The sequence below is a fragment of the Euleptes europaea genome, chromosome 18 (assembly GCF_029931775.1).
Source record: "Euleptes europaea isolate rEulEur1 chromosome 18, rEulEur1.hap1, whole genome shotgun sequence".
NCBI classification, from domain to species: domain Eukaryota; kingdom Metazoa; phylum Chordata; class Lepidosauria; order Squamata; family Sphaerodactylidae; genus Euleptes; species Euleptes europaea.
Window position 1 is genome coordinate 10,404,725 of NC_079329.1, and position 18,740 is coordinate 10,423,464.

The window sequence follows — 18,740 nt, forward strand, 5'->3', positions numbered from 1 at the left end:
TCTTTCCAGCTCCTGAGGGGTTAATCGGTTCTAGGTGATTCTTTCGCCGTTCCCATATATATATATATATATTTCACCATTTTATAAATATATATATTTATCATTTTCCACCCTATTTGTAATTTCCCTTTTACTTCATTTTTTTGTTTTGCCTTGAATGTATATATTTCAAGCTGACTTCATGTTTGTGTATGTTTGTGACCTTTTTTTCCCCTGGTAAATTTTATATACAAACATTTTTTGTGGGGAGGAGAAAAGGATGCTAACGTTGAGATGTATATTTTTATAATTTAACTGAAAATGGGAGAAATTCATTAAATATGCAGTTGCTCACTTTAAAGCATAGTGGGGCAAACCAGTATTTTCTTTGATGTGGTCGAAGACGAAAAACTTGGAAATACCCCATGCTGGGAATTGGTGGGGGAGGGGAAGGCACAATTTTTGAGGCAGTTGCCCCCTGGTTTAGGAAAGTTCATGTCAGAAAATATGTAAGACACCTTACAGTGGATTAATTTCTATTGAATCATGGTCACGTGCAAGCTCTTTAGTTCATATTTAAAAATAAATTCGTTCAGCCATTTTTTACAAATCCAAAATGTTGCCACCTCTGTGCCTGGAATTCCAATACTTTGCATGCCTGGAAACCTTTTATCTGCCAGAATTGCAAAGTACAGAAACTGCAGTAAGTGAGGGGTTTAGACAACTGAAAATTTAGATTTCCCCCATTCTTTACAGCTTGGTAAAGCACAGGGAGTCCCTGAATTATTTTTTTTAGCTGGGGCCTAGAGCTTCTGGGCCTCCCACCTTAGCCTGAAATGCAGCTGCGACAGCTAGAGGCTTAGCAGCCCACGATCAAACTCCTTCCCCTGTAATGCAAGCAACAGTTGTGTTGAAGCGTTCTGTGTAACCCCAAGGACCCATGCATTCCGATGCCAGTTGTAGTCCTACCAATAAAAGCGTTACCAAACATATTTTCTTTCCAATCAGGCAAGCAACAAAACACTAGAGAACAGCACACATAATTACTGTTTGTTACTGGGCTTTCTTTTATTATTATTATTTAGAATATTAGCTTTTAATTTCCTATCTTATTTATAACCAATGCACTAACAAATTGGCAAAAAAAGAGTTGCTAATTTATTTCTTTTTTACCCAAATTGGGATGATTGACCTTGAAGAACATTTCTCAACCCACTTACCTAAGAGAATAAAATCCTGTTTATTTCAAGTAAGTGCCCTGAGATTGAAAGCATAGCTAGGGTTGGGGTTTGGTTTGGTTTGGTTTGTTCCCTTTTAACTAATTCTTTGTCATTTAAATGCTATGGAAGACCCTGATCTGTATAGTCCAATCACTTGGGAACTATTTTCTACATTTCTGGTTACTGATTTTTTGTTTTGTTTTCTATTTGTATTTCTGTTCATTTTCATAGCTTTTATTAGTACAACAGTGTTATCACATCTTTTTTTTAACCATTCTGAGCCTATCCCATTAGTTTTAATTCCACCTTATTCATCCTGTGTTTCTGGATTTTAGACCCATTTGTGCGTTTGGGCACATCATTGTATTTCTCCCTTTTTTGGTTCACCTGTGGTCTTTTATTTATTCCAGTTTTGTTTATCTGTGGACTTTTTTTAGCATTCCTCTGACTTTTTGGCCAAATTTGTTCTCAGTATTGATTATGTTTTGTCCATTTAATAGTGTATTTGTATTTCTCCCTTCCCCCCCCCTCACCTTTTTTTTTAGTTGTGGTTTTGCTTACCCTCGCATATCTTTAAAAAAAATCTATTAAATATTTTTAATTTATTTCTCCCATTTTGAGGGGGCAGGTGTTTTATCTGTGGTTTATTTATTTCTCCCTTCCCTGTTTGTGGATGCATGTTGAAATTTTGAAGAGAAAAAAATAATAAAAGGAAAAACATTCTGCACCACAATTCACCACCACTGTATTCTGAGTTTTGAGTTTGATTTGATTCTTTTTCTGGCATTTTTAATAAAAGGGGGCACTTTAAGCTTAGGAGCCGGGCTGTAAGACTGTTTTTCACACCCTGATCCCAAAGCTACCTCCCCATATGTTCCCCCCACCCCACCCCACCTGTTTAAACTATTCAGAATCTGCCTGTCACCACCTAAATAGGAGATGTTACCTATTTTATCCTCTATCTGCTTTCAATGAAGAGCATTTCAGAGGGCAAGCCGTGTTGGTCTGCCCCAGAACAGCTAGATTCGAGTACAGCAGCACCTTCAGGGTATCAACTTTTGAAAGTCAAAGCTCCCTTTGGTATCTGACGGAGGGCGCTCTTGACTCTCAAAAGCTTATACCCTGAAAATCTTGTTGGTCTCTAAGGTGCTGCCGCACTCGAATCTAGCTACCTGCCTTCAGTTTCACTTCACTTTCTGAAGAGCTTTAAGAAGTCCTCCGTTACAACGTTCTGCACTCACAAAGGCTAGGATGTTCAGAAAAGCATTTAAAGGATACGAGCAGGATTTAAGGGAATCTGTGCATAGTTTTACTTGTGCCCCCCCTTTCTTACTGTGTTTGTCAACACTGAGGGTTAGTTGTAGCACACACACACACACAACCTGACCGCTAAATCCAACAGGAGACAAATAAACTTTGGAATCCAAGTGGCACCAACCTCTTATTGGTTAAGGCCTGTTCTAAAGAGTGTTTAAAAAGTGGGAATTTTAATAAGAACATTGGAAGGGGAAGCTCAGCTTAGTTAAGAGGTCTGCGATGGGGAGTAGGATTTTGGGTGGCATTAAACATAGCTGGGTGTCTTGTGCAACACATTGAAGTGAAACAGAGTGTCTTCCTTGTTTCTGTAAGACTTTATGCCAGGGTCCTTCCCCTCTGTTAATGGGGGGCAGGGAGGAAGAAGGATTTGGATTTTTCTGCTGCTGGCACCAAATTGTCTCGGACCAGCCATTCATCTCCTGGAACTACAGAAAAATGGCAAATGCTGCTTTACTATAAAGGTTGTATTGGCACCCCCACCCCAGTTTTATGCCAATGTGGGGGAAGGGCAAGTAAAGGTTTTGTGATAGTCACTCCCCAAAACTTTAAGGTTTACCTGGGGCCAACTGAGAGAATCTGAGGTTGCAGGGGTTCTCCTCAAAATGATTTTAAGCCTGCCTGCTGTATAAGGCGTTCTCAACTTGGGTCTCTTCCTCCTTGTTTTGTAAAGACACTTGACACAATTCTATTGCTTCCTGATCTTCAGAATTTTAAATCTTCAGACAACCCAGCTGGGGAGCTGAGGTTTTGTCCAGCTATCACCTTCTGTCCTGCACGAAACCAAGAGTTAGCGTGATGTAGTGGTTAGAAACTCACCTGGCCCAATCGGATGCCTAGCCTACCTTGGAGGGGTGTTAAGATACAATGGAAAAGGAGTGAACCAAGTTTGCTTCCCTGCATACAGGGAGGGCAAGCTATAAAAATATGTTAGATAAAACTGCCCACCCATCCCCTGGTGCACATGTGAATTGTGTACCCTTGCTTGTTTCTTTCATGGTAAAAGGATCCTCGGGTATAATTCTCTGTGTTTGGTACTTCTTTTTAGACCAAACTGTAGCCTAACAAGGCGACAATAGAGAGAAGTTCACTTTGGTGGAATGTCTTCTAACGCATGACAAATATTTTAAGTTTTAAATATGTTTGGCACATCCATGTACGTCTCCTCGACTCAAGTCCCCAGTGTGTTTCTTGGAAAACCAGGATTCTTTTTAGATCAGGTGAGGCCAGTGGAAAAGTCTCTTAAATGGAGGATCTCTCAGTAGGAGCTGGTTTTGAAATACAGGTAGAAAAGATGTTCTCAAAAGCAGGTTTCTCCTACAGGACAACTGGCAGATGGGGTAAATTAGGGCGGAGAGTGAAATATTAGTGGAACAAACTGTGAAGGAGGCAATGGAAATAGGTCATGGGCATTTCACAAAAGCACGGTTTTAGTCTGATATGAAGTGCTCTTTGGCTTAGTATAGGACTAAGTTGCTGGCCGCCTGGGGCTCAGTTATGTTCCTCACATAGACCACCCTGGGGGATGGCAACGGCTTCAATTACACGTCTCCCAGTCCTTTCTATTCCCTCCTTTACACCCGGCGTGAACAGGAGCCAATAATTAGTCCTCCCCTTAAACGTTTTCATCTGCTGGTCTTTGGCTCCCAGGTTACCTCAAGCATGTTGCTGTACTGCAGCAGAGGCACTGTCGCTCCTGCCACGGGGGTTGGGGTTTCAAACGGCCCTTCCCCGGTGTCCCAACTTGAGTTGGAGTGATTCCGTGGGGGCGTTAACGTTGCTGGCCCTGCAGCCCTTTCCAGATTCCCAACCTGGCCCCTACTAAATTTATTGCCGACCCGAGCTTTAGCCGCCACGGTTTTAGTATCATAAAAATGCTTTCCGTGTACAAACCTTGTCATTGGGTAAGTAGGAAGTGGGTACTGTGGAAACGGTTACATCAGTTAGTGGGCCCCCACCAAAACCCCTTCCTGGTGGGAGTCGTTTGTCTAACACGTGCTCCTGTCTCTTTCTTTCTCTCCCCCGGCTACACCCTCTTCCTTTTCTTGTTCTCACGTCCTTCACCATTCTCCTCCTCCTCCTCTGGTCTCTTGGGCTCGTCCTGTTTTTTTGTCTTCCTCTCACCTTTCCTCCTCCCCGCTCCAGTCCAAGGAACTGCAGATTAAAAAGCAGTTCCAGGACACCTGTAAGATCCAGACGCGGCAGTACAAGGCCCTCCGCAACCACCTCCTGGAGACCACCCCGAAGAGCGAGCACAAGGGCATCCTCAAGCGCCTGAAGGACGAGCAGACCCGCAAGCTGGCCATCCTAGCCGAGCAGTATGACCACAGCATCAATGAAATGCTCTCCACGCAGGCCGTAGGTACCCCACCTGTGGGCGGGGCGGGGAGTCGGGGAGAAGCAGCACTTCGCAACCCAAGAAGAGTTATCGCGCTGGATGAGCGGTGCCCAGCAAACTCGTTTTAATTGACCGGAGGGCACAGCTCGGAGTTCGGGTGTCCTCAGTGCGGAATTTGTGCAGCTCTGTTTAGTACTAATAGTTGTCCAGTTCCACAGTGCTTTATCACTCTTTCCTCCCGTGGAATCCTGGGGATTTTTGTTTGATTCAAGGGTTCAAGAATGTTCTGTTTAGAGCTCCCCAGCCCTGATCCCTAAGCTACACCTGAAAACATGAACACATGAAGCTGCCTTATACTGAACCAGACCCTTGGTCCATCAAAGTCAGGATTGTCTACACAGACCGGCAGCGGCTCTCCAGGGTCTCAGGCAGGGGTCTTTCACATCACTTACTTGCCTGGTCCCTTTAACTGGAGATGCCAGGGATTGAACCGGGGACCTTCTGCATGCCAAGCAGATGCTCTACCACTGAGCCACAGCCCCTCCCCACTTCTCAGCACTTTCAAGGAACAGAGCTTGATTGCTGATGTGCCCTAAGGTAAAGGTCCCTTGTGCAAGCACCGGGTCATTCCTGACCCATGGGGTGATGTCACATCCCGACATTTACTAGGCAGACTTTGTTTTACGGGGTGGTTTGCCAGTGCCTTCCCCAGTCATCTTCCCTTTACCCCCAGCAAACTGGGTACTCATTTTACAAACCTCGGAAGGATGGAAGGCTGAGTCAACCTTGAGCCGGCTACCTGAAACCGACTTCCGTTGGGATCGAACACAGGTTGTGAGCAGAGCTTTCGACTGCAGTACTGCAGCTTACCACTCTGCGCCAGGGGGCTCTTTTTTTATGTGCCCTAGGCCTTCTTGCACCTCCTTTTTGCCATCTTGCATCTCCTTTTTACTCTCTCAGCATCCCCACAAGAATGGTCCATGTCGTTCTCAATTTGCTGAAGCTGGTGGAGACCCGTTCACTTGGGAGTGGTGTCCGTGGCTGAGACGGGGTTTGGTCTCTGGTCTCCTGTGGTGCTGGTTCCAAACATTCCTGTCTGCTCTATATTTTAAGGCAGTAAAGCAGAGTGCTGGACTAGGATTGGGGAAGCCCCAGTTTAAAATCCCTACTCAGCCTTGAAGCTTAGTGAGTGACTTCCCCACAAACCTTGAAATGCCCCTCCCCACAAACCTTGAAACGCTGCTTTGGAGTGGGGTGGGGTTAAGAGTTGAACACATGAAGCTGCCTTATACTGAATCAGACCCTTGGTCCATCAAGGCCAGTATTGCCTACTCAGACCGGCAGTGGCTCTCCAAGGTCTCAGGCAGAGGCCTTTCACATTACCTACTTGCCTACTCCCTTTAACTGGAGATGCTGGGGATCAAACCTGGGACCTTCTGCATGCCAAGCAGATGCTCTACCACAGAGCCATGGCCCCTCCTGAATTCTCAGGAACACGGAAGGGGGAAGCTAGAGGTCTGAAGCAAGATGAGAGAATTAGATAAATTAGTCTCCCCTTCTGCTTGTGGGAATCCTCTGCTGCATCCAAGCTTTGGTGTGTTTTGTTGTTGTTTAAAAGGGCCCTCTTTTCCCTTCCCAAGTGGGTTTCAGATCTGCATGGCTGCCAAAAAGGCAAAGATGCATTTCTCCCCAACCTTGGGATGGGAGGAAGCTGCTCTTGTTCGATTTTTGGCCATCATTCCACTGTTAAAACACCATGGAGCCCTAGCAGACAGAAGCCATATTCCTTTAAAATATAGTTTTAAAACTTGGTATCACCCCTAGCATTAGCATTCCAAAGCATGGCTCGTTTTACAGTGAAGAGCAGGACGACAGCAAGTAGGTGATGTGAAAGACCCCTGCCTGAGACCTTGGAGAGCCGTGGGGAGGGGCTGTGGCTCAGTTTGTAGAGCATCTGCTTGGCATGCAGTAGGTCCCAGGTTCAATCCCCGGCATCTCCAGTTCAAGGGACTAGGCAGGTAGGTGATGTGAAAGACCCCTGCCTGAGACCCTGGAGAGCCACTGCCGGTCTGTGTAGACAATATCGACTTTGATGGACCAAGGGTCTGGTTCAGTATAAGGCAGCTTCATGTGTTCCATGTGTTCAAACCTTGCAAGAAGAGCTCTCCCGGTGCTAGTCGAACCACCGGAGTCGGCTCTGTCCCTGGTTCTTACGTCCCTTGTTTTTCCACTCCTAGCTGCGGCTGGACGAGACGCAGGAGGCAGAGTACCAAGTCCTGAGGATGCAGCTGCAACAGGAGCTGGAGCTGCTGAACGCCTATCAGAGCAAGATCAAAATCCACACCGAGGCGCAGCACGAACGAGAAATCAAGGAGCTTGAGCAGCGCGTATCCATCCGCCGGGCGCTGCTAGAGCAAAGAGTGCGTATCTTTTCCCCCAGAAATCCCCCCAGAGCCTCCATTCCTTCGCCTGTTGCTCTGACCTGCAGCCTCCTCTCCATTCCAGAGGTTTTTATTTCCCACTTCCTCAGAATCTAACCTCCCAGCTTAGTTTGTACTAAAACTTAGAAGAGACATCTTTCTGAGGCTGTATGACAGCGTGGTGTAGTGGTTAAGAGCTGTGGTTTGGAGCGGTGGACTCTGATCTGGTGAACTGGATTTGTTTCCCCCACTCCTACACACGAAGCCAGCTGGGTGACCTTTGGCTAGTCACTCTCTCAACCCCACCTACCTCCCAGGGTGTCTGTTATGGGGAGGGGAAGGGGAAGGTGATTGTAAGCCAGTTTGATTCTGCCTTAACCGGTAGAGAGAGTCAGCATATAAAAACCAGCTATTCTTGTTCGTGGGACCTGCATGGACAAAAGTCATGTGGGAAAGAGGCTTTAGTAATGAAGAGTTGAAAAAGCTGCCTAGATTTGACCTTAAGTAACTAAGTAGTTATACTACCTCTACTGCCCAGTCAAACCCACCCTTTGGTCACTTTTCCTTTCCCCAGTCTAAATGTTAGATGGAGCTTCTACAGCCAGCGTTTATCTGTAGTTGCTCTTTTTGTGAGTTTTTGATACACACACTTTTGGCCCTGGATTTAGAAGAAGGGTTGGTTTTTATATGCCGACTTTCTCTTCCACTTGAGGGAAACTCAAATTAGCTTATAATCACCTCCCCTTCCCCTCCCCACAACAGACACCCTATGAGGAAGGTGAGGCTGGGAGAATGTAACTAGCCCAAGGTCACCCAGCTGGCTTCATGTGGAGGAATGTGGAAACAAATCCAGTTCACCAGATCAGAGTCCACCGCTCCAAACCACTGCTCTTAAAAACTACACCATGCTGGCTCTCATTTAGACTCTTCCTTCTTGGGCAATTTGCACGTTCTTGCTGGGCCCCTCCTAAGATGTATTTTTTTAACCTCTTGCTTTGTTGCCCTTCTGTCCCTCTCCAGATCGAGGAAGAGATGCTAGCCCTGCAGAACGAGCGCTCCGATCGAATCCGGAGCCTCTTGGAGCGCCAGGCCCGGGAGATCGAGGCTTTCGACTCGGAGAGCATGCGCTTGGGATTCAGCAATATGGCGCTCACGGGCATCCCCGCCGAAGCCTTCAACCAAGGCTATACTGCTCCCCCTCAGCCCTGGCCTTCCCGCCCCGTCCCCCGCAGCGGCTCCCACTGGAGCCACGGCATCCAGAATACCGCCGGCGCCCCCCACGCGTGGAGGCAGCCCCCTATGCTCGCCCCGCCCCCTTCCGCTTGGCTCCACCCTCCTTCTTCCTCTCCCTCCTCCTCATCTTCCTCATCGTCATCAGCCCCAGGGGGCCGCACCAATGTGGTCATGCTGAGGAACAGCCCTCAGCCGTTGCGGCGCACGGCTTCTGGCGGCCAGTCGGACCAGGGCATCAGCCGCTCGGCCAGCGTCACCTCTCACATCCTCAACGGGTCACACTTTTCTTACTCGTGAAGCGATTGGGAGAGAACAGGGAAACTTTGCTGGAGGGGCGATGGGGGGGCGGAAATTGGCGGTTGGAAAAGGGGGAGGAAAGCAGGGGGGCCCTCGAGCTGTGGACGGGGAGACAACTGTGAGACTGAACCACAGTTCCAGCCCCTCAGTCGTCGTCTGTGGTCTTTGTCTTGCCCCAACTTTGCAAGCGCAGGGCCACAGAAGATTGGACTGTGAGACTGTGGAAGGCTGAATACTTGCCCACTGGCTGGTGCCTCCCCCCGCCCCCCGGGTCACGGTTTTGTGTCCCCCTCCCTCGCCACCACATGGAAGGAGACAACGAAGCTGTGGGTGTGCCTTCGGCGATCGGTTTTTGCATCCCTGATCGTTGGCAGTGGCTTCCCCCCAGCGTTGCAACAATCTGTAGATGGAGAGAGATGGCGAACAATGCCGCCGCCCCCCTCCCCAAAATGCGGAGATTAAATTATCATTTTTTTCAGTTTGTGGCTGAATAATCCCAAATCCCACTCTTGGGCAGAGAAGAATACATGGCAACGAATCCCGAGTTCTCAGTTGTGCACCTATAGCTTGCTATGGGCTGGGGAAGGAGGTGCAACCGTCAAGAAGAGCCTGTTCGTTTTTTCTCCTGCAACATGGTTACTTTAACCCAGTTTAGGTAGAGAGAAATGATGGGCACAGATCTTGCGGGGGTTGTGGGGAGGGGGGAGGCCTGGATTGCCATCGGTGGCGGCCAATCTGTGCATGCGTAGAATTATCAGATTGACAAAGGAAGACTTTGAGCATTCCTTCTCGGATGTGGACAGTGGGGGCCTCTGTCCTGCCCAAGTACACAGGCGGAGATCACAGCATTCACTCGGTTTCCAGAACATTCTCTACTCCAGGAGCCTTTCTTGCCTCGTCACCAGTCCATGGATAGAGAGGGAAGTGCAAATCGCTGCAGGCTGCTGCGGCTTTCTACCTGCATCGCCACCTTTCTGAGAGGTGTGGCGAACTCCATCTCTTGAGACTGTCTTGACACCGCTCCAGACCCATCTGGTTTTAAAAAAAGGTTCCTGAACCAGTCCTCACATTCCTCTCATGAACCAGAATGTAGATTTTAAACAATTGCCCTTCTCTCTTGTTGTTGTTCTTTTTTTTAACATGTGGACTTAAGCCCCTGCCAGCCCAGGGATCTTCTAACGTTACTAACAACCCTCTATTCCAATGTATTACATCTCCTCCTCCTCCAGAAAGACATCCAAATCCTCTTTGAAAACCCTGAAGGGCTTTGAATCACAGCTGCCCCTAACTCCTAAGGGTTAGGCTTGATTTCCTAGCTGCAACCCACATCTCTGGGAGGCCAGGCAATGGGTCCGCCATCTTTCCTCTCTTGTGCTGCTTGGTTCCTCCTCAAAGATTCCTCTGTCTTAGAGCCTTTTTCTTTCTTCTTCCCACCCACCAAAATGGTTTGCTAGCACTTCCATAGCCCCAGTCTTCTTTCCCCCCCTCTGTGCTAATAATTCGCATCGCTCCCAGTTTAGTCTCCCCAAGTCTGCGGCAGAGTTTTGACTGCGCATGCAGGGTACGGGTGACCAGGGGAGTTAAGAATGTCTCTTGGTTCAGAATTCGCATCCATGAACACCCATCTTCATCTCATCTCCTTTCTCTGTGTGTGCTTGTTCCCCTGACTTTTTTCCCTCTCCCTTCACGCTGTTTCTTGCTGTAATACCCAGTATGAACAAACCCCCAGATTGCCAAGGGTTTGGGATGAGGGTCAACTTTTCACAACAAACCAATGATTCTGGTGGCCAGTTGCCTCCCCTCTGCCCCTGGCTAGTTGCCAGTCAATATTTCTGAGCTCAAAAGTCTAATGGCTTCTCTGATTATTTTTTTAAAAGTCTCCTCTCCTTAGCTCCCCTAGAAGCTACAACTTATCTGGGTTAGGACTTAATATCCAACTAGCCAGTAGAAAACAGTTTGTGAACCGATGTGATCTCTGTTGGAGCCAGGAGGTGAGCGGTGTTTCAAAACCAGCTTCTCAACCACGGAAGCTGAAAGAGAACCTTAAAGCACCTTTTTTATGCTCAAAACTGCTTTCTGATTGAACTTGTGGGCGCTGTGTCAAAACTTGGCATGGCGTATCTAAGAAGGGATGGAGAGGTGGCAAAACAAAGGTTTTGTGAGTGTATGGGTACCTTGGTGGACGTGAGCAGTTCCCCCATCAAAACTAGAAATAAAGTGTCCTGAGGGTAGACAAATCAGTAATTGAAAATAGCCTTGAAATCTTCCTCACCGCAAACAGGACTTTAAAACCTTGATTTGTTCTGTGAAAACACAGATGTATAGTTGCTCAGAGCGGGTGTCCAGATTTACAAATCTAGAAAGGAACTTTTGTTCACTTGATTTATTTTCCTCTCCCATTGCAGCGGAAGAAAGTGGCCCTAGAGTTTAATACCACATGCACGAGGGGTAAAAATATTCCTGGACTATCATTCAGGTGGTAGGTGGGTGGGTGAATACTTACCCCCATCTCCCCCAAAAAAACTGGAAAATGAGATGTTAGGTAGATGATTTCTAGTCTAGTGTCCCTGTCCCAGAAATACTAGTTTAGCCTGCCACAAAACACTAGTTTTCCATGTTCAGGAATTGCTTTCCCCTTTAGAAAATGCCTTGTATTTTTTCTGCTTCTTTCCAAGAATTATACATCTAAATAATCAGAGAGGAGGGCATCTTTCTCAGGCAGAGGGAAAGGACTTTTTTTTTTTTAATGGCAGCCGTGTCAACTCATACAAATTAATTTTTGATGGGAAAGGGAGGGTAATTCTGTCATCCTTACGAAAAGGGAGAGAAACGTGAAGCCGAAAATATCTCCTCGCAACTATTCCTAGAGACCTGGGAAAGTTAATCAGGTGGACTCCGGAATCTGTTTTTTTTGCTAGTGAGAAAGGGAAGATCCCAGATGAAAGCAGAGTGAAGGGGACCAAGCAAGGAAACTGGTGTGGGGGATTCCATCAAATTTCTTTTCAGTGATGGAAGATTGTAGAGACTTCCTTTTGAGGGAGAGAAATATATACTCCTCTGAGACTTCCTTGGTGGGTTTTTTATTTTCCATTTTGGGAACCAGAAATCTTGAAACAGTAATTTTACATGGTAGTGCAGCTAAGGCATATTACTGTCCTCAGACCCCACCACCGCACCAGTCCCTTTTTCTCACTGAATTATCCTCCCTGCGCCATTCGTGGTCCACCCCCCCACCCCACTAAAGGGCACCAATCCATCCTCGACCGCAAAATGTTCTTGAAGCTGCTTCGACTTGTAACGAAAACAGACCTCTCCTCAAAACCCAATTTCTCAAGACGGTTTTCTAAATTTAATAAGGCCACTGTTTTAAACAAGCTAGGGGGGTGGGTAGGGGGGGAGAGAAATGGGATCTTTTATTTCAAGATGTTGCGTTAGTGATACCTGCCTGCCTGGGTTTGGGAAATGGGGTTATGGGGAGGGATCGGGCTGGAGGGGCTTGATGTATTATAATAATCAATTCTTTTTGTTTTTGAAAAGAATCTTTTTTTTCTGTTTTTTGGTGCCATAACTTTCCCCAATGTACAGTTTACCTTTTCTGGTCTTTTTTCTTTTCTTTGCCCCCTTTCCCTTTTCCTGTCTCCCTCTGTGTGGGTGATTAAAAACTAATGTGAGTGTGTGTATGTATGTGTGTATGTCTTTTTTTATATATGAAGAAAAAATGTTTGGGGGGAACTTAGACATATGTGTCCTATGGAATGTATTAGAAAATAAAACACTTTTTTTAAAAAAAATTGGGCGGGTGGGGGAGATTCGAACATACTTGGAAGAGTACAAAGGGGGAGATGGAATTGCTTGCTCTCGAGAAGGTTACCAGTGGAAGAGATTTTGGGGGTGGGGTGAGAAATCTTTTAATAAAAATGTTGACTATTAAAAAGTTGTATTCTGTCTGTTTGGGCTTGTGGGGGGATTACTGGAAGCAGCCACAGTTATCTTGGATTGGGATCTTCAAGTGCATTGGGCAGATAATTGCCTAGATACATACTGAAATCGCCCTTCTTTGGCATCTCTGTGCAGTCCCATATTCCCATATTTTATGATTTTAATTTATATTTATTAACCTTTCTAACGTCTGAGACCCAAGACAATTTACAGTATACTCAGAATAAAAATATATATTAAAACTCTGAATTAAAACCACAATTTACAGTAAATGGTGTGGGGGGGGGAGCTAAACTAACCAAACACCATCCTGAGTAAAACCGTCTTCAGCTGCCTGCTAAAGATCAAAAGTGAAGGGGGAGCAGGTATATCTCTCTGGGGAGGTAATTCCATAATTGTGGGGCTGCCTCCAATAAGGCTCCTATCCTGTTCATCCATAAGGGTCAGGAAGGTGTATGAAGTTCTCCCACCCTCCAATTTTGTTGATCTTCACAACACTTCTATGTGGGTTAAACAGCCAGGCCTAAATGTCAGCTGGTGAATGTAACGGTAGATTGGAGATTTGAATCAAAGTCCTGTTCCCCCCCCCCAAAAAAAAAAATTAATATGGTGCCTTGCATTGAAGTCGCCTTGGAACACGATGGTAAGCTGGGCATTTGCTCCTCAAAGACTAATTAAATCATGGAATACACTGGCATTGGATGTAGTGATAGCCATTTGCCTAGATCGCTTTTAAGGGGGATTAGACATTCAAGGAGGAGAGGTCCATCATGGCTTCTAAAAGAAACGTCCATGCCCAGAGGCAACATCAGAGGCCAATGGTTTCTGTTTCTCATTTGTTGTTTTCTGCGTGAAGCAGGATGACTGGACTAGATGGACCACTGTTCAGTTCCCGCAGGGCTGTTCTTAAATTCTTTGGCCTAGTTTACAGATCAACATTTACTTTTAGATTCCAGCCTCAATGTTGTTGGCTAAAGTCAGCAGTTGCATTCAGAGGGTAATTTTGCGACCCATTTTCACCATCCTGGACAACACAGAACCAGAGAGGGCCTTGTTGTATGTGCTAACCTCTGAAAGCAGGGGTGCGTGTGTAGTGGAGAATGATCCCGTTCCATGTTAAGTAATTATGTCTATGGAGTCAAGAGGGTGGTGGTCAGTATTAACATCTGTACTTCAAGCTTTTGCTTCCAATCTTTAAGGTGGCCAACAAAACTTTGATCAAGAAACAAAAGTACATGTTGAAATCATATAAAACACCACCACCATGAGAAAGGAGAGGGCAATCAGAGGAGAATACAAATATAATTGGAATAATTTGTAGGAAGGTCGCCGAGGCATTACAGAGGCTCTTCGAAAAGCACCTACTTTTGCTTGATACTGAAACATTACAGGAGGATGAGGTGAACTTTGATAGCAGGGAGCCCTGAAACCTCAGTGCCGCTGTGGAATAAGCCTGATCCTAAGTAGCCATCCACCCTTAAGTCAAACGTGGAGCAGGGCTTCAGAAGAGGTTCTTGATACAAAGGAAAGTTCATATAGAAACAGGTGATTTGTAAGTATTCTGGGCTAAAACTGCTTTAAAGGACAAAACGTAATTGGAAGCCAAAGGATGATCTTTCGGAGTGGTGTACGTGCCCTGGGTAGCCTACTCCAGTTAGTATCCTAGCAGCCACATTCTGAATCCTGTGTGTTCTCCAGAAGCTGCTTGGTCAATATTCTCATCCCACTATATGTTTTATTAATGTGTTTGGTTTTTTAGGCTGGGGCTCTTGGATTCTCAGGACCCAAAGGAAGGTTTCTTGGCCCTAGCAGTATCTTTGATCCAAGTGCCTCCCATTTATATCTAAATATGTTTTTATTTTCAGTTACCTGATAAGTAAAAGTGGAGTGCTGGATAGAAGTTAAACGGGAAAGCTTTCATTAAAATCTTTTCCTCTTCCTTGCAAAGTACCACGTCCCCACACACAAGCATCAGGTTCTCCAGATCTGCCCTCTTCTGCAGCTCTCAAACACTCAGCCCTCTTACATTACAAGAAATCCCATCTCCTAGCAACTGGGCTCCTGGAAGCATTCCCATGGCAACCGCATCCTCCGGCAGTTGACTACCAAGTGAAGGAGCATCTTGGTTGCATCCCCACCCCTACAGTAGGGGGGAGGTGACGGTTAGTATCCAGGGGAGGCAGAGGGCCCTGTCAACATCTATGCTGGGGTTGTTGGGGGTCAAGTCTTCTTATGCTAGGCATAGCCTCCAACAAACCACCTTCCTACTCCCTTCTCTTATGATCACCTCTGTTATTTCCACAGCACATTCAATCTGGGCTGGATTTTCCTTTTGAAATGGGCTTCTGTGAAGTTAGCTGACAACCTAGTAGTTTTGTATCTTCTTAAAACTGGAGCCACGGTTCTATAATATTAGTGGGTCTGAGAATCAAAAGACGCTGGAATATTGAACTGAATTTGAAAAATTGAAAATTTACAATTATCAATGTTTATGGAGTTAATAAACATAACTATAGCAGTACAACAAATAATAATTGAGCTGGTGTGTTGCTTTAATTATCAGTTAATACTATAGCAACACAGGTTTATTGTTGAATTGAACCTCCAGGTGGCGGCTGGAGATCTGCTATTACAACTGATCTCCAGCCGATAGAGATCAGCTCACCTGGAGAAAATGGCCGCTTTGGCCATTGGACTCCATGGCATTGAAGACCCTCCCCAAACCCCACCCTCCTCAGGCTCCGCCCCAAAAACCTCCTGCCAGTGGAGAGGGGGGACCTGGCAACCTCACCTGGAGGTGCCACTCCCAAGAACTGACCATACAGCCCTGGATCCATCATTTGCAATCCTCCGTGACTTGACTGCCAGACAGCTGTGAGAAGAGCTTGCCATTGCCCTTCCTATGGCATTGCCTCTTAGGGCCTCTGAGCATGTGCTGAGTGTTCCTTTCCTTCTCATTTCATTGAGCCTCTAGAATTTTTGCCACAGAGTGTGTCTTCCATGGCCTTAAAAAAAGGCATTAAAAACTCTAGCATGGATACAGAGAAGCAGGTACACGTCAACGCATCTGATGAAGTGGGCTGTGACTCAAGGAACTTTATTGCTGGAATACATTTCATTAGTTTTCAAGGTACAAACGGACTCCTGTTTTAAAGAGACGCAGGCTGTAGAATGGACCGTGATGCGTTTCTTGCTATTTTACCACTCAGTGACAGTGTCCTCAAGCAAATTTGGGGGGGGGGCATCTTCTGTCTGGGGAATGGGGAAAAGAGGGACGCCGTCTCCATATCATAGTCAATTGCAAGAGCTAATCATAAGCAATAGAAAAAAGGTCTGCAAATTGTGTGCTCCAGCAAAACAGAAACCCCCTCCCAAAAAGCCAAAAATATAAAATCCCGTGACCTGTGGAAATCATGCATGTGGCATAGGGTTGTTTAATTTACATAGCTTATTCTGCTTCATGAGGATGCCCTGGAGGACACTAAAGCTGTATCCAATGGGAACCCGATTCAGCTTCCCCCCCCCCACATTTTCAAGTCCCTTTAGAATCTCAAGAGCCAGCAACCTGCTTCAGAAGTAGCATCTGGAAAATTCACTCATTGCCTGATGTTCTCTAATTGCTTTTATGTGTGGAAATTCAGAAAGATTCTTGGAAACAGAATTATGGCTGATCTTTTTCAATCTGTGACAGCAAAGTATTGATCTATCAACCCAGGGGTGGGGAACCTTTTTTCCGCCAAGGGCCATTTGGATATTTATAACATAATTCGCGGGCCATACAAAAGTATCAACTTAAAAATTCACCGACCAAGCCCCAAGCAGGCAGCTGCCCCAGATTACCCCCCCCCCCGGCGCGGAGAAGCAGGCAGGCATCCAACCCGTGGCGCACTCACCCACCTGGTGGCACAGGTTGGTCTGTCGCACCAGCCGGGCATAGCCGTCCAGCCGCACGCCGGAGTTGCTCCTGCTCCGCATGGTCGGGACTGGATTTTACAGCTGGCTCTTGCTACCTCCACCTGCAGGGATGAAATGAGGACACACTGGCTAAGAACTGCCCCCCCCCGTGCATTCTGGCCCTGCCCCCTTTAGCCCCTCCATTGTTGCCACTTCCACCCCCAGCCCTCTTGAAGTACAGAGGGAATACGTTTCTCCACAGCCTGGGTGGGAAAGGGTTAACACAATTTCTTGGGCGGTCTTAGCAGCTCCATAGCTAACGACTTTTCTGCAAGAGGGGGAAAAGGTTCCTTTTCTTGGCAAAATAAACTCACATCTGCCTTGAATAGAGACTATTCCTGACCGCGGGAGGGGGCGGATCGCCAGTCTTAGATCCTTCTGAGCTAGAGATCTGCCAGGACCCACGAAGGGCCAGACCAAATGATTTCGCGGGGCTTAAACGGCCCCGGGCATGATGTTCCCCACCCCTGAATTAACCATCCAGTGCTGACTGCAAGAGGAGTGTTGGAATCTGGGTGCCTGGGTCTGGCAATGTCAGCGATGAAGGAAAAGCACTTTGTGCATGCTCAGAAGTACTCTCTGCTCTAGCCAACTTGAGGGAGTGTAGAAAATCAGCTGCAGTCTTTGTATGGTGATTCAAGCTTTGCAGCAAGGGCCGTTTCTGAAATAGAATCTGCAATCAGATTAAAGTTACCAGCTCCAGGTTGGGAAATACCTGGAGATTTTAGGGATAGAGTCTGAGGACGGTTGGGGAAGGGAGGGACTTCAATGTAGGGCTGCCAGGTCCCTCTTCACCACCGGCAGGAGGTTTGGGGGGGCGGAGCCTGAGGAGGGTGGGGTTTGGGGAAGGGAGGGACTTCAATGCCATAGAGTCCAACTGCCAAAGCTGCCGTTTTCTCCAGGAGAACAGATCTCTATCAGCTGGAGATCAGTTGTAATAGCGGGAGATCTCCAGCTAGTACCAGGAGGTTTGTACCTCCAGCTAGATCTCCAGCTAGTACCCGCCCCTCTTTTTTTCCCTTTCAAACTATTGCTTTTTCTCATACGTGATTTCTATCGATGGATCTGCTTAATCCGGCTCTCACAGTCATTCGACTAAGGTTGTAACAGCAGGAGCTCTCCAGCTAGTACCTGGAGTCTGGCAACCCTAACTGCCACTGACCCCCACCCACACACTTCTCCTGCCCCATCTGCACCCATGCGCCCCACTAGCCATAGTCACCCCGGCGGTCCCCCTCCTCTGGCATGGAGGGACTTTCCCCGCTAGTGTCCGAGCAGGACCTCAGCACTATTCAGGTACCCATCTGCCAGGCCCAGGAAACCGGTGAGGGATTGGCAGGGAAGGCAGCGGGAGGGGAGGGTTTGCTGTGGGCGTGCATGCTAAGAGGCACCAGCCAACTGGGACAGGTTTACTTGGCGTGGGGATGAAGAGATGGGAAATTCTTACCAGTTAACTTCTGCCTTTATAGGCCAGCTATTAGAGGCTGTGCCTCCCCCCCCCCCGCCCTCTAAAAGAAGAGTGCCACACTAGGATCTGGGAGGCTCAGGTTCGAATCCCCACTCTGCCACGGAAGCTCATTGCGTGACCTCGGGCCAGTCACGCACTCTCAGCCGAGCCTACCTCACAAAGTTGTTGGGTGGGTAAAATAGAACTGAGAAGAAGGCTGCAAGCAACTTTGGGTGGAGAAAAGTGGGTGTTGAATGAAGGAAATTAAATAAACAAAAGAAGAAGAGGAGGAGGAGGAGTTGGTTTTTCTATGCCAACTTTCTCTACCATTTAAGGAAGAATCAAACCGGCTTACAATCACCTTCCTTCCTAGGGCTGCCAACCTCCAGGTGGTGGCTGGAGATCTCTTGCTATTACAACTGATAGAGATCAGTTCGCCTGGAGAAAATGGCCGCCTTGGCAATTGGACTCTATGGCATTTCAGTCCCTCCCCTCCCCAAACCCCGCCCTCCTCAGGCTCCGCCCCCCAAAACCTCCCGCCAGTGGCAATGAGGGGCCTGGCAACCCTATTCCTTCCCCTCCCCACAACAGACACCCTG

General features: G+C 47.1%; 1 protein-coding gene across 1 annotated transcript in view; it reads left to right on the forward strand.

Moving 5' to 3' along the window:
• The window catches only part of TAOK2 (TAO kinase 2), a 40,172-nt gene extending 31,340 nt beyond the window's left edge, over window positions 1-8,832 (forward strand). Inside the window, exons 18-20 of the mRNA XM_056863093.1 lie at window positions 4,659-4,871; window positions 7,089-7,271; window positions 8,292-8,832. Of these exons, the coding sequence (XP_056719071.1) occupies window positions 4,659-4,871; window positions 7,089-7,271; window positions 8,292-8,801 (906 nt within the window). The 3' untranslated portion in view covers window positions 8,802-8,832. The remainder of the gene's footprint in view (window positions 1-4,658; window positions 4,872-7,088; window positions 7,272-8,291) is intronic.
• Window positions 8,833-18,740: the final 9,908 nt, after the last annotated feature.